Genomic DNA, 13,253 nt, shown 5'->3' on the forward strand with positions numbered 1-13,253 from the left:
GTTTTACAGCAGTTACACGACGCACCCAGCGCGGGTCACTTCGGCAAAGAAAAGACGGCGGACTTAGTAGCCAGGGACTTTTGGTGGCCCCAGATGCGAGGAGAGGTCGCGGATTACGTCGCCAGGTGTGACACTTGTCAGAGGTCCAAGCCAGTGCACAAGAAGCCAGCGGGATTGCTGGAACCGCTGGAGACACCACTACAGCCGTGGGAAAGGGTGGCGCTGGACTTTGTTACTGATCTGCCCAGTTCGCGAGGCAAGACGGCGGTGCTTGTGGTTGTAGACCTGTTCACCAAGATGGCGCACTTCATTCCTTGCGCGAAGGTGGCAACAGCGGAACAGACCGCCAAGCTGTTCATAGACCACGTGTTCCGGGTGCACAGCTTACCACGGTCCATCCTGTCCGACCGGGGTCGCCAATTCATTTCCAGTTTCTGGCAGAAGCTCCTGGGCATCCTGAATGTCAAGATCAACTTAGCGTCGGCGAGACACCCGCAAACCAACGGCCAAGCGGAGAGGGTCAACGCCATCATGCAGCAGTACCTGCGATGTTACGCCAATCAAAAGCCTGCAACTTGGGTGGACTACTTACCGATGGCCGAGTTTGCCTACAACAACACGAAGCACGCGTCAACGGGGGTGACACCGTTCTTCGCCAACAATGGGCGACATCCCAGAACCTTCCCGGCGTTGGGAGACAACGACGCAGGGGGAGTCGCAGGGAGCTGAGCATTTAGCAGCTGAATTGCAGGAGGTCCACGAGGAGCTACGACGGCACTTGGAACTAGCTAAACACGCCTACAAAGTGCAGGCAGACAGGCACAGGAGGGCAGGAGAAGACATCCAGGTGGGGGACTGGGTATGGTTAGCAGCCCAGGCGGTGCCGGCCAAGTAGTTAGCTAAGAAGAAGCTAGGACACAAACAGTTAGGGCCATACCAAGTTGAGGGCAGGATCAATCCCGTAGCTTTTCGGTTGACCCTCCCAGAAGGTTCCAGAATGCACCCGGTCTTTCATAGGTCGGTGCTTACACCCTACAAGGCCCCACACAGATTTCAGGATCCAGGGACGGCACCAGACCCACGTAGAAAGTCACAAGGGGGGGGGAGTCACCGAGGACCCCGCCACTCAACGAGGTCACGGAAATTCTGGACTCGAGATGGGGGGAGGAGGGAGTAGAATACCTCCTCGCCAGGGAAGGTACCCCGGCCAGCGCCAACAGTTGGGTGCCAGATTATGCTCTGGAGGAACCTCTTCTTAAAGAAGAGTTCCATGCACTCTTCCCACACAGGCCCATGCCAGCGGAGTATTTTGACGACTGGCTTTTTACGCCCACGCTTTCAGACAGCACCTTCCGGGGGTTCTCCTCCGCAGAGGAGACCACGCCAGAATCGAGCCCTCCAAGGGGATCGTGCTCGGGGGTGGACACGGACCGCTCTTATTGGTGGGACGATCAACCAGAAGTGGGGTGGCGACGGGAGCCTTGGCAAGCAGCATCGCCTGAAGTAACAGGGGAAGGGGAGGACTTGGATGTGTTGGGGGAGGACCCTGGTTTCGAGCACTCATACACTGAACTGGAAGCAGAGGAGATCGACGTCGACAGACTGTATCCAGTATCTACCCCCGCTACAACGGAGCTCCCGGAACCTGCGCCCGAGCAGCGGGAGGGGGGAAGGGGGGGCTTCGAGGGGGGGATGGATGTCAGGGGTTCAGGGACAGAGGCACAGGGTAGGCAGGAGATGGAGAGCGATGGGGATGAATCCCAGGACAGCGAGGAAGAGGATGACAATGACTCAAGAGATTCCATGAGTCTTTCCAGCGAATCAGAGGATTCCCAGAAGGGGGCGCCGGTGGTCAGGGCCAGGGGAGCCCCAGGGGGGACGTGTCAGGAACAGGGGGCCAGCAGGGGATCCCAAAGTGGCAGCTGGGCGTCAGGACCAGCCTCCCCGCCAGAGTGCAGCGAAGGGGGTGGAGGTTCCAGTGTATCAGAGGAAGCAGCTCCGGCAGCAGAGAAAGGAGGGAGGTCGGAGCAAGCCACCCTCCCGGAAGGGGAGGGGAGTAGTGAAGGGAGTAGTGTAACTGTCAAAAGGAAGGTTAGAGGTTGGGCGCGCGCGCCAAGTTCAAATGTAGAGGCGCGCGGAAGTACAGGGAGCCCGGAGGAAGAGCCAGGTCCCAAAGCCCGCAGGAGGGGGGAAGAGCAGTCTGGGGATTCCGCGTCAGGGGAATCCAGGAGGGGCGAAACCCCAGGGGGCAGGAAGACCCTGCGGAAAAGGAAAGAGAGGAAGAGGTGGAGCAGCGCAAGCTTCTTAAACTGGTGCAGGGGAGGGACTGACTCAGAGGGGACTTCAACGGTCTAAGCGTAACAGACGTGGGGCTGCGCGCCTCGGATGTGAAGCAAACAATGAACTGCAATAAACACTTTTGTATATAAGAAGAGATTGGCGTTGGTCTTTTGTGAGCTGAGACTTGAGGCAGCCCTGACAATAGTTATCATCACTTTTGTTCATTCTGGTTCTGGAGGTTCTGGCAAGGAATATTAGAATGGATAAAGAAGTAGCAGGAATAAGAATAAAGAAAAATGAACACAAATTGAAAGCCTTCACGGCCAATTTGGTTATTACTGTAGTTCTCTCCCTAGAGTAATAGAAAAAATTCAAAAGTTTGGACAAGTGGCAGGTTTTAAACTTAATAAAAACAAAACAAAACTGTTAGTTAAAAATCTTAAAGAATCAGAAAAGAAAGAACTATCAGAATCTATATAGAAATCCACAAGAAGGTAAAGTATTTAGGAATATGGCTGACGATAAAGAATCTTAATATTTACAAAGACAATTATGAAAAAAAATTAGAATGAAATAAAAAGGAATTTGGAAATATGGAATAGTATGAACTGTGAGGAGAACCTGAGCTTACAGGGTTAAACAGCTCAGAGTGTACGCCCTGCCTGCTGTTGAGAGGAGGGGGGAACTTCTGCGTCATTTCCGAGAGCCTCAAGCCTTTGTTCTTTCTCTCTACTTTCGCTTTTGAGGAGAGAGGACGTGTTTTCGCGATGCTGTTCGCTGTGATAGATAATGGATAGTCTGCTGTAAATAAAACTGCTTTTAGCTGCTAAGATCCTGAGTGGACTTTATTTAAGCACACTGAAGAAGGCACTGGAGGTTTTTTTGCAGTCTTTCTCTTGCCGCTGTCGAACTCTGCTATGCTCAGGAATGTGGACTTTGGAATGCCGGACAGAGCTGTGCGATGGGAAGCGTGCCGGACGCTTATCTGAGCAATAAATCAATCCGCCCGACATGAACCTCTCTTTCTTAGGACGAATTGCTGCAATAAAAATGAATGTATTGCCAAAAATGCTATTCCTTTTTCAGACAATACCGATAAGTAATAATGCTTGCTTCAAAAAATGGCAGCAAGATATTTCAAAATTTATCTGGAATGGTAAAAGGCCAAGAATAAAGCACAAAATACTTACAGACTTAAAACAGTGAGGAGGCTTTTCTCTTCCAGATTTTAAAATTTACAACGAAGCAGCATGCCTTACTTGGATTTGGGATTGGATTAAATTGGAAAAAAGGAGGCAATAGACTTAGAAGGACACGACAACAGATTCAGTTGGCATTCATACCTGTGGTATGGAAAAGCAAAGGTACACAAAGGATTCCACAATCACATAATTAGAAAGTCCCTGATAAGGGTATGGGAAAAATACAAAGAATTACTGGAATCCAAAACTCAGTGGTGGTTGTCACCTACTGAAGCATTATCACTTAAAACGTTAACAATGAAAGGAATATGGCCAACATATAGAGATTTATCAGTACAACAAGAAGCAAAGTGGAAATTGAAAGATTACGATGAGATAAAGGAACACCTACAGAGTTGGTTGCATTATAGGCAATTAAATGAAATCTTCACGGAAGATAACAAGAGAGGATTCACTTACAGTTTCAAAATTCCAAAAGGATATCATAGATGATCATTCTAAATTGTTAAAGAAGGCGTACAATATTCTGTTGGAATGGGAAACTAAAGCTGAGGAAATTAAAGCAGTAATGATCAAGTGGGCACAGGACATAGGTCATAACATACAATTTGAGGATTGGATAAGGCTTTGGAAAGTGAACTTGAAATTTACGGATTGTATATTGTTGAAAGACAATTATATGAAAATGATGTACAGGTGGTACATTACACCATTAAAAGTGGCCAAAATGTACAAAACAGAACAAAAGAACTGTTGGAGATGTAAAGAAGGGGAAGGTACATTTTATCACATGTGGTGGGATTGTAAGATTATTTTTAAAAATTGGGCAATGATATATAATGAATTGAAAAAAATGTTTAAAATAACCTTTGTGGAAAAACCAGAAGCCTTTTCGTTAGGTATTCTAGGACAAGAAATGCCGGAGAAAAATCGGACATTATTAATGTACGCTACCTATGGCAGCAAGAATCCTAATAGCAGAAAACTGGAAGACTGGAGAAATATATTTTAAAAATAACTCCAAAGCTTCAACATCAAGACTGATGGAATGGGAAGGATATAAAGCTTACATCAGAGGGAAGATAATATCCTTCTCTGCCAACAAAGCCAAGCTGCAAAGATTAAAAGAAAATAATCTAAAAATTTCTTTAAAAACACTATGGGGCAATATGGCAAACAACCCATCTAATGTTACATGTGAACGACTACAACAACTAACATTAGAACTGAATAATATACTAGCTAAAAAAAATGAGTTCAGCCTAAGTCTAAGACAAATATATTGGGAATAGGGAGAAAGACCAACAAAAATTCTAGCTAATTGTCTAAAACAAAAGAAAGCGAACCAAATAATACCCTTAATAAGAAATGAAAATAACATCGCAGCGACCTCATCAATAGATATCAATAATGATTTTTTTTAATTCTACAAAAAATTATATGAAGGGCCAGAAAATATATCAGAGGATGAGATGGAGAACTTCTTTCAAAATATCAAAATACCAAGCATTGAAGAAGATAAAAAAGATATGCTGTCAGCACCCCTAAATATATTAGATATTGAGAATGTAATAGAAACAATGGGGAATGGGAAATCACCTGGACCAGACTGTTTTCCTATAGAATGGTATAAAATATTCAAAAATATACTAGTCCCCAGACTAGAGGTCTATGAGGAAATAGCTCATAAAAGTATATCTTCTACAACATTCAATAAAGCTTTAATAATAATTATACCAAAACCTAACAAAGACCCTACTAAATGTGCAAATTATAGACCAATATCATTAATGAATGTTGATGCAAAGATTTTGAATGCAATATTGGCAGCAAAATTACAAAAAGTTATGCAAGACTCGATACCTAATAACCAAACAGGTTTTATAAAAACAAGACAAGCTACAGATAACATCAGATTAACAATAGATTTGATAAATTTAAACAAAGATGAAGAGGAGTTTATGATATTGTCATTAAATGCAAAAAAGGCTTTTGACAGAATATATAAAGAATTCATATGGTTTGTGTTACGTAAATTTCGTTTCCCTATAGAATACTGTAATTGGATCTAAATGATTTATAAAAACCCAACGTCCCGGATTGTTACAAATGGAAGAATTTCGAATTTGATTAGTTTAAATCGAGGAACGAGACAAGGATGTCCTCTTTCTCCGTTATTATTTAATCTGTGCCTGGAACCATTAACAAGAGCAATAATTCAGGATGAGCATATCAACGGTGTAAAACACAACAAAGATAATTACAAAATTGTATAATTTTCGGATGGTATCCGTTTATTTATTACAAAACCAGAAGATACAATTCCAAAAATTATGGAGAAAATAAAAACTTTTGGCAGAATATAGGGATATTCTATAAATTGGACAAAATCAGATATTTTACCAATTGGGCCAAGGGCTACATTGTATAGAAACCATCAATTTAGGATGTGCAAAGACTTTATTAAATAGTTGGGTATAATGATTTCATCAGATATAGACCAAATTATAAAATTTAATTTGAATCAAATTATAAATGATATTTACCTCTCTCGCCCTGACCTAGCCACTGTGATCCACACGACGGTCACCTCCAGATTGGATTATTGTAACTCGCTCTACGTGGGGCTGCCCTTGAGACTGACCCAGAAACTCCAGCGGGTGCAGAATGCTGCAGCGAGACTCCTTACGAGGTCTTCGCTGTGAGATCACATTCACCCAGTGCTATACCAGCTGCACTGGCTCCCGGTGGAGTACAGGATCAGGTTTAAGGTGCTGGTTTTAACCTTTAAAGCCCTATACGGCCTAGGACCCTCGTACCTACGGGACTGCCTCTCCTGGTATGCCCCACAGAGAAACTTACGGTCTTCAAATAAAAACATCTTGAAGGTCCCAGGCCACAGAGACGTTAGGCTGGCCTCAACTAGAGCCAGGGCTTTTTCGGCTGTGGCTCCGATCTGGTGGAACACTCTGTCACAAGAGACCAGGGCCCTGCGGGACTTGACATCTTTCCGCAGGGCCTGCAAGACAGAGCTGTTCCACCAGGCCTTTGGCCAGGGCACAGCCTGACTCCCTCCCTCGGCAATCTTCGCGGAGCTCTGGCCCAATGGTTGCCAGTGGCTTGAATTAATTAATTTTATAATGAATGATTTTAGAGTGTTGTTTATGCTGTACTTTTGTACTGTTTTATTGTTGTTAGCCGCCCTGAGCCCGGCTTCGGCTGGGGAGGGCGGGATATAAATAAAATTTATTATTATTATTATTATTATTCTTTTGATATTGAAAGGTGGGGACCTCTAAACCTCTCCCTTTGGGGAAAAGTTCATGTCCTCAAAATGAATGTTGTTGCAAAGCTTTTATACATTCTTAGAGGATTACCAATACATATTCCCAAATTTTACTTCCAAAAAATAAATCAACTATTTAGATCGTGCCTGTGGGGTACAAAGCCACCAAAAATATCACTACATAAAATGCAACTAAGGAAGGTGGCTTTGGTCTCCCAAATCTGGAACTATATCACCAGGCCTACCTGCTGAGTAAGACTAATGATTGGAGAGCTAGCAGGAATCCCAATTGGGCTACTCTCGAATATAGTTTCTTTGAACCTCTTGTAGGGTGGACTAAACTGGGCTCCAATTTTATGAAATATCCTATTATCCTGGAGACTATTAAAGCACCTATAAAAATTTGGATGAATAAAAATAAAAATAATAAGGATGACCCCTATCAGCATGAGAAACTAAAAATTTGGGCCAACCCAAAATTAAAAATTGGAAATCAAGTAATAATTTGGCAAAATTGGATTTAAAAAGGTATTTTGACATAGAATCAATTAATTGATGAAAATTAAAAATTTGTGGAATATATGACTTTACAAGTAAAGTATGGATTAACCAGTGAAACACAATGGAAGTACATCCAATTGAAACATATGTTGGAAAGGCAATTTGGCCCTGACGCTCTAGCAGCACCGGAAACACCCATGCTGCTACAAGATTTAATCTCTGCAACAAAAACAAAAAACTCTACACTTGCACTATATAAAACCCTACTCAACAGGAAGAAATATGATTTAGAATATTACAGACAAAAATGGAGTGAAGAGTTAGGGGTACAGATAACAAATGATATATGAGAGTCAAGTATAAAATCAACAGAAATAGCCTCTATGGATCTAAGACTAAGACTTATTCAACAGAAAATAATATTTAGAGTCTACTGGACTCCAGCAAAACTACACCAGAAGAAAATAACAAGTGCAGACAACTGCTGGAGATGTGGAAGTAAAAATTCGAACTTAGTACATATGATGATTAACTGCCCGATGATAAGATCATTTTGGTGTGAGTTGAGGATATTTATAGCCAGAGTAATAAAAAGAAATTGTTATTTAGTGGAATTAAATTTAATTCTAAATTATATTCTGGAAATGTGGGAAAATACAATGGGTCAAAAAAATGGGTGTACTGTGCTATATTAGAAGCGAAAAAATTTGTTTTGATGAATTGGAAGAGCCGGAAAAAGATTCCACTGAGCACATGGATTGAAAATATGGACAGACTAGCTACATATGAACAAATTGCATGTCGACGCAAATTAAGAATGGATAAATATGAAGAAATCTGGAAGGAATATTTAAGCGATAAGTGGTGGGAAGTAGGGGGAGGAGAGAGAGAGGTGGGAAAATATTGTTAAAAAGGTGTAGTCATAGGTATATCAGTGTATTCAAATCTGAATTGTCAAATTGTATTATTAGTGTTATTATGGTTTTTGTTTTTTGTGTCTTTTGCGATTGTTGTTTGTATTGAAAATATGATTAAATAAATTAAAAGTTTAAAAAAACCATCCATGCTTAGATTAAAAAAAAAGAAAGACTGGAGAAATACCATCTAAAGAACAATGGCAAGAAAAATTGATGAACTATGCAGAACTGGCAAAATTAACGGACAAACTGTGTGAAAAGGACAATAGTGACTTTGGAAGAGAATGGGAACCCTTTACAACATACTTGCAGAAACAAAACAAAAAATGGACTCGTTGGCAGGATTTAAATAAACATTCACAACTTTATTTACAGAGAACAAGAAATAGAACTAGTGATAACAGAACATTATGTATAAACAGAATGTAACATTTGGTGTAACAAACCAGAAATAGAAGTTGGGGGAAGTCAACAGGGAGGGGGAAAACTAGAAAACGGATGTTAAATGATGATATTTGTTATGTATGCCAGCGTGGTTGCTCGAGAGCAAACAGGCAAGACTCCCACCGGTCTTTTCAAGGCTTTATTATCTGTGCAAAGCATTTACAGTGCAGAGCGTCTCAATTCCATGTCTGCTCAGTCGCTAGCAGAATCTGGGAGTGGGCGGTCCTTAAACTTTCCCCAGCATAGCAGTCTTTTTACCCCCATCCTACGCCTCCCCTCTCTGCGCATAAACTGACTGCGCAGAGAGGGCGTGGGCAGATGGGGACCTGCCTCCCCCCCGCTTTGTTCATGCTCGATGCTGTGTCTCTCCCTTGCATCCTCCGAGACCTGCACCCCTTCCCCACTGGAGGCGTGGCTTTCCTCCTCCGCGGAGGAAGTGCTGCTTCTCAAGATCTGATCTTCGGAGGCTCCCTGTAACTCAACTGCCCTTCCACCTCTCACCTCTGAGCTGATGGCAGTTCCCTAACAATATTGAATAATTGTTATGAGAAATGAAAATTAATAATAATAATAAATAAATAAATAAATAAATAAATAATATCTTGAATATACAGCCTATCATTTTCACTGGATGACCCTGCCCTTGTATTATACAAGGAATAAAAGCACCTTATCTGTTCATTTCCCCCACACCATGCATTGTTTTATGGCCCTGGCCCTGCTGACCTGCAACGAAGCCTTGCAGCAAAGTCTCCTCCTTGGTTGCAGGTGGCCCCTTCTCTTCGTCACTCTCTTCACTGTCTTCTGGTGCAGCTGGAAGGTCCTCCTTGGGCTCTGTGTGGGGCCATCCTAACATCCAGGGGTTGTCTGGATCCAGTCCAGCAGGCCTCTCATTGACAACACTTGGCATGAGATCCCCCTCTGCGTCAGTGTCGTTGCCACCTTCCTCACTATCAGATGCCGGGCGTACTTTCTGGGTCAGTTCTTTGTTCTGGGCCAGCTGCTCCTGCATGGCTTGCCTAGCCTAGAAATGCAGGCAGGCAATAGCCTTTACTTGCAGACCTTAGGCTTACAAAAGCTATTCTTTGCTTCTTCACTAGAACCACCCCAGGTCCATCCAACCCCAAAGCCAGGTGCAAAGAGTAGAGCCTTTGAATAGGGTTGCCATACATCTGGAATTTCCTGGACATATCTGGAATACTGCAGTTGGAAGCCGTGTCCAGGTGGAAATCGGCAACATGTCCAGAAAAATCTGGACATACGGTAACTCATGTCAGCAGTGTCGTTTTTGCCTATTTTCCATAAAATAGCTTTAAAAAGTCTGTCACACACATACACATACATACACAGCTCAACAACTCTGGCAAAAAAACAACAGCCCAAAATCTCAACAACTTTTGTGTCCGGATTTTCACTTTTTGAAATATGACAACTCTACCTTTGAAGGTGTCGCCATATGCAAAATGGAGGCTTAGGGGGAGGAGACAGTTATCTGCTGCACCCCAAAAGCCAACATAGATACTGGGATGGTTTGCATAAACAAACCTGTTTCTGTATTATTTCAGATAAGAGCTTGAACAATCTGGTGCTGGAGGATTCTTTTTGACATAGCTGTTGTTAAACAATCAGAAGTCAGAAACGCTTGCTGATCTACTGCAAATTGTCCAACAATCTACCAGTAGATTGTAGCTCTATCATTGGCCCTCCCCTGACTTACAGTATCCCGTATTTTCAGCCAAAAGAGGACCAGCAAAGCATACACCCCTCTAATAACCCCCCAGGAAGCAAGTAAAATGTTTAACAGCCCAACTTACAATAATTCACTACTATTTCCTCCCCCTCCCAAGTAAGAATTTTAAACAATACTCTCCAGAGAAAGTCAATTTCCCAGGAGAAAGGGTATGAATTGCAACTGGCCAGAAAATGATTTGCCATCTGTTTTTGGCTCTGGATGTAAATCCACCCAATGGCGGGAAGGCAAGCGGACAAAAGAAAGGTCTTTTATCACCCACTTGCAAATGTTGTTAAAGGTGCTCTAAAAAGCACTTCTATGGGAATAGCCTGATATTTTCAGCCAACCCTTTTCTGGAAGCTACATTTCAGCTCGATCAAATCTCTCAAGCACCTGCCTTGGTTTAATTACATGTTAAGAGTGGGTTTTGGCTGATAAAGCCTCCTCCCTCCACACATCTCTTACCTCTAGGTTGTACTTTGCCATGAGGACTGTAGATTTGGCCCACTTGCCCTTGTTCTGGTGTTTCAGGCTCATCCTCTCCTGCACAGAGAAGTAAGGCAAAATGTCACTATGATGGAGTACAGTAAGAGAGCGCCCTCCACTAGGCAGAGGGGCCTCATCTCGGTACCTGTGATGGTTTTAGAAGCCTTTGGCAAGGAATACCTCTGCTCACTCAGAGATATATTTACAGTCTTTATTCACATAGTATTTACAAGGTACAGAACATGCTTCATACGTCCGAGTCCTCGGTAGCAGATCCAGGAAGTGGGGGCTTTCGGCTCCTCTTCCAGCAGAGGAGCCTGGGAAGTCCCAAGTGCCACCTCTGTTCCCTACGCTTTAACCCCCTCCTGTCCTGTGCTGAAAGAATGGGCACCGCCTCTCCCTCTGTCCCTGAACTGGTAGAGTGGTGTTGCTGCTCTGCAGCATCAGAGAGCATTCTCGCCGCTTGAGGCCCTCCCCCTTGCTTTTCCTCCTCTGCTTCTCCTGTGTCTTCTACAGGCTCCTGTTTCTCCCCCTCCCTCAGTTCCAGGGCGTTCCCTGGCAGCCCCGTGACAGTACCACAGTAAGAGGGCTGCACCCACCTCAATACGCACTTTCTCAATTTTAGCTAGCTCTTCTAGAGCTGCCTCAGGGTTACTTTTCCGCAACATTTCAAATTCTTTCAGCACCTTGCGTTTCCTGATCTTCCTAAGCATTCTGTGATACCTTCAGGAAGAGGAAGATAGCAATGTCAGAGGTTTGAACAGCCAGGCCAGAGGGAAAGGGCACGCAGCTAACTGACATCACTGAAATAGAGCTGTTTGCCCTGGCCATTGGCAATGCTTGTTGAGGCTGATGGGAATTGTAGTTCAGCAACATCTGGAGGGCCAGAGCCTGCAGCAGAGTCAGTGAAGTGGTTAGAGAAGGGACAAGAAAACTGTGACTCTAAATGTTGCTGCCCTCCCCTCAACTTCAGCCAGTACAACCAATGGCCAGGGATGATAGGGGTTGGAATCCAACAACTTATTGAGGACTACTAGTTCCCCACCCCTTGTTTGGAGTATCAGCCTAATGCCAGAAAGTCTCAGTTTCAAACCCCTGCTAGCTGTCTAGCTCAATAGGTTACCCTGACTGAGTCACTGTCTCTGCCTTACCCACCTCACAGGATAAAGATAAAATGGGCATGGGGACGTTGAGAGAGAGAGGGAGAGCAATGTACACCATCTTCTCGAGAGATCATTGGAAGAAAAGTGTAAAAAATAAACAGACAGAGCCCACAGCTGTTATTTATTATTTAATTTTTTTTAAAAAATTCCATTTATGTCTTGCCCTTCCCTCCCAAAGGAGCCCAGTGTAGCAAGTCGCAAGATGCCTAGTCCTTTCTGGGCTGCAAGGAACTATGCAGGAACTGAACAGGGCTCATCCACAAAAGTGAGAAGAGGACTTTTTCCACCTACCCTCATTTCTTTTCGGCAGCCAACTTAAAAGGGTGAAGGTGGGTTGGATGGCTGTTCACAAATTTTCTCCAACTTAAGTCAGCTGATCAGCACTTACAGCAATGCCTGCTTTGGGCAAGGATCAGTTGAACTAAGGAGTTCTTCAAGAACTCTGTAGTGCAACCAATCCCTGCAAGCCTTGCTGTCGTGACCAATCATCTGATCAGCACTAACAGCAAGCCTTTATTGGAACAGGAACAACTGGGAGCATACTATGTAGCTTCCCAATTGTTCTTCCACAGCCATGTCTTTACCCAATGTAAAATTTAATATCAAGTATGGAGCAGGTAACTGTGCTTGTGGGGGGTTGGGGGAAAGTTTTGTGGTCGGCTATCAGAACTAATGGGACTGTAGGTTCCCAGCTACTGCTCTACAACAATTGCTTACCTTTTGCTCTTGATCTTCCGCTGATGTTGTGCCTTAGCCTTGTAGTAGGACTGCAGGACTCGAGCCCTCTGGTGCTGCATACGTCGCAACTGTGCCTGAAATGCGCAAAAACGGAGAGAAGGGCTGACTGTAAAAGCTTACAGAGCAAGGCAGTGTGGGATCCAGGAGGGAGGGAGAGATGGAGAATGGGAAAGAAACAGCTAGATCTAGACTCACCTCCTCCAGACTCATGGCCTGCAGTGAGGACTTCTCCTGTGGCATCAGGAGTGGGTCCTTCACTGGCTGCTTTCCTTTGTGTAGAATATTAAAGATTTCTTGCTCCAGGGGTGTTTGTGCCTTAGAGCGGGTGAGAAGAGGGAAGGATGGACACAGAGCGGTAAGTTTCAGCTTACTCTAAAGACTAGTCCAACAAGGTTGCAAAAGGTCACTAACAAAACAGGGGACCCCACCCCCCGACCTCACAACACTTTATTTGCCAGTCTGATTTTAGGTGAAGGGATGCTACCTCTCCTTCGCAGACTATGC

General features: G+C 43.9%; 1 protein-coding gene across 1 annotated transcript in view; it reads right to left on the minus strand.

Annotated features, from left to right (window-relative positions):
• Nucleotides 1-13,253, minus strand: part of LOC308467738 (U3 small nucleolar RNA-associated protein 14 homolog A-like) — a 40,134-nt gene that overhangs the window by 16,707 nt on the left and 10,174 nt on the right. The window contains exons 6-10 of the mRNA XM_080989434.1: nt 12,945-13,064; nt 12,729-12,823; nt 11,448-11,571; nt 10,828-10,905; nt 9,357-9,654 (exon numbers count right to left, since the gene is read on the minus strand). Coding sequence (XP_080845560.1) covers nt 9,357-9,654; nt 10,828-10,905; nt 11,448-11,571; nt 12,729-12,823; nt 12,945-13,064 — 715 coding nt within the window. The remainder of the gene's footprint in view (nt 1-9,356; nt 9,655-10,827; nt 10,906-11,447; nt 11,572-12,728; nt 12,824-12,944; nt 13,065-13,253) is intronic.

Source organism: Podarcis pityusensis (assembly GCF_964106645.2).
Source record: "Podarcis pityusensis genome assembly, chromosome: W".
NCBI lineage: Eukaryota > Metazoa > Chordata > Lepidosauria > Squamata > Lacertidae > Podarcis > Podarcis pityusensis.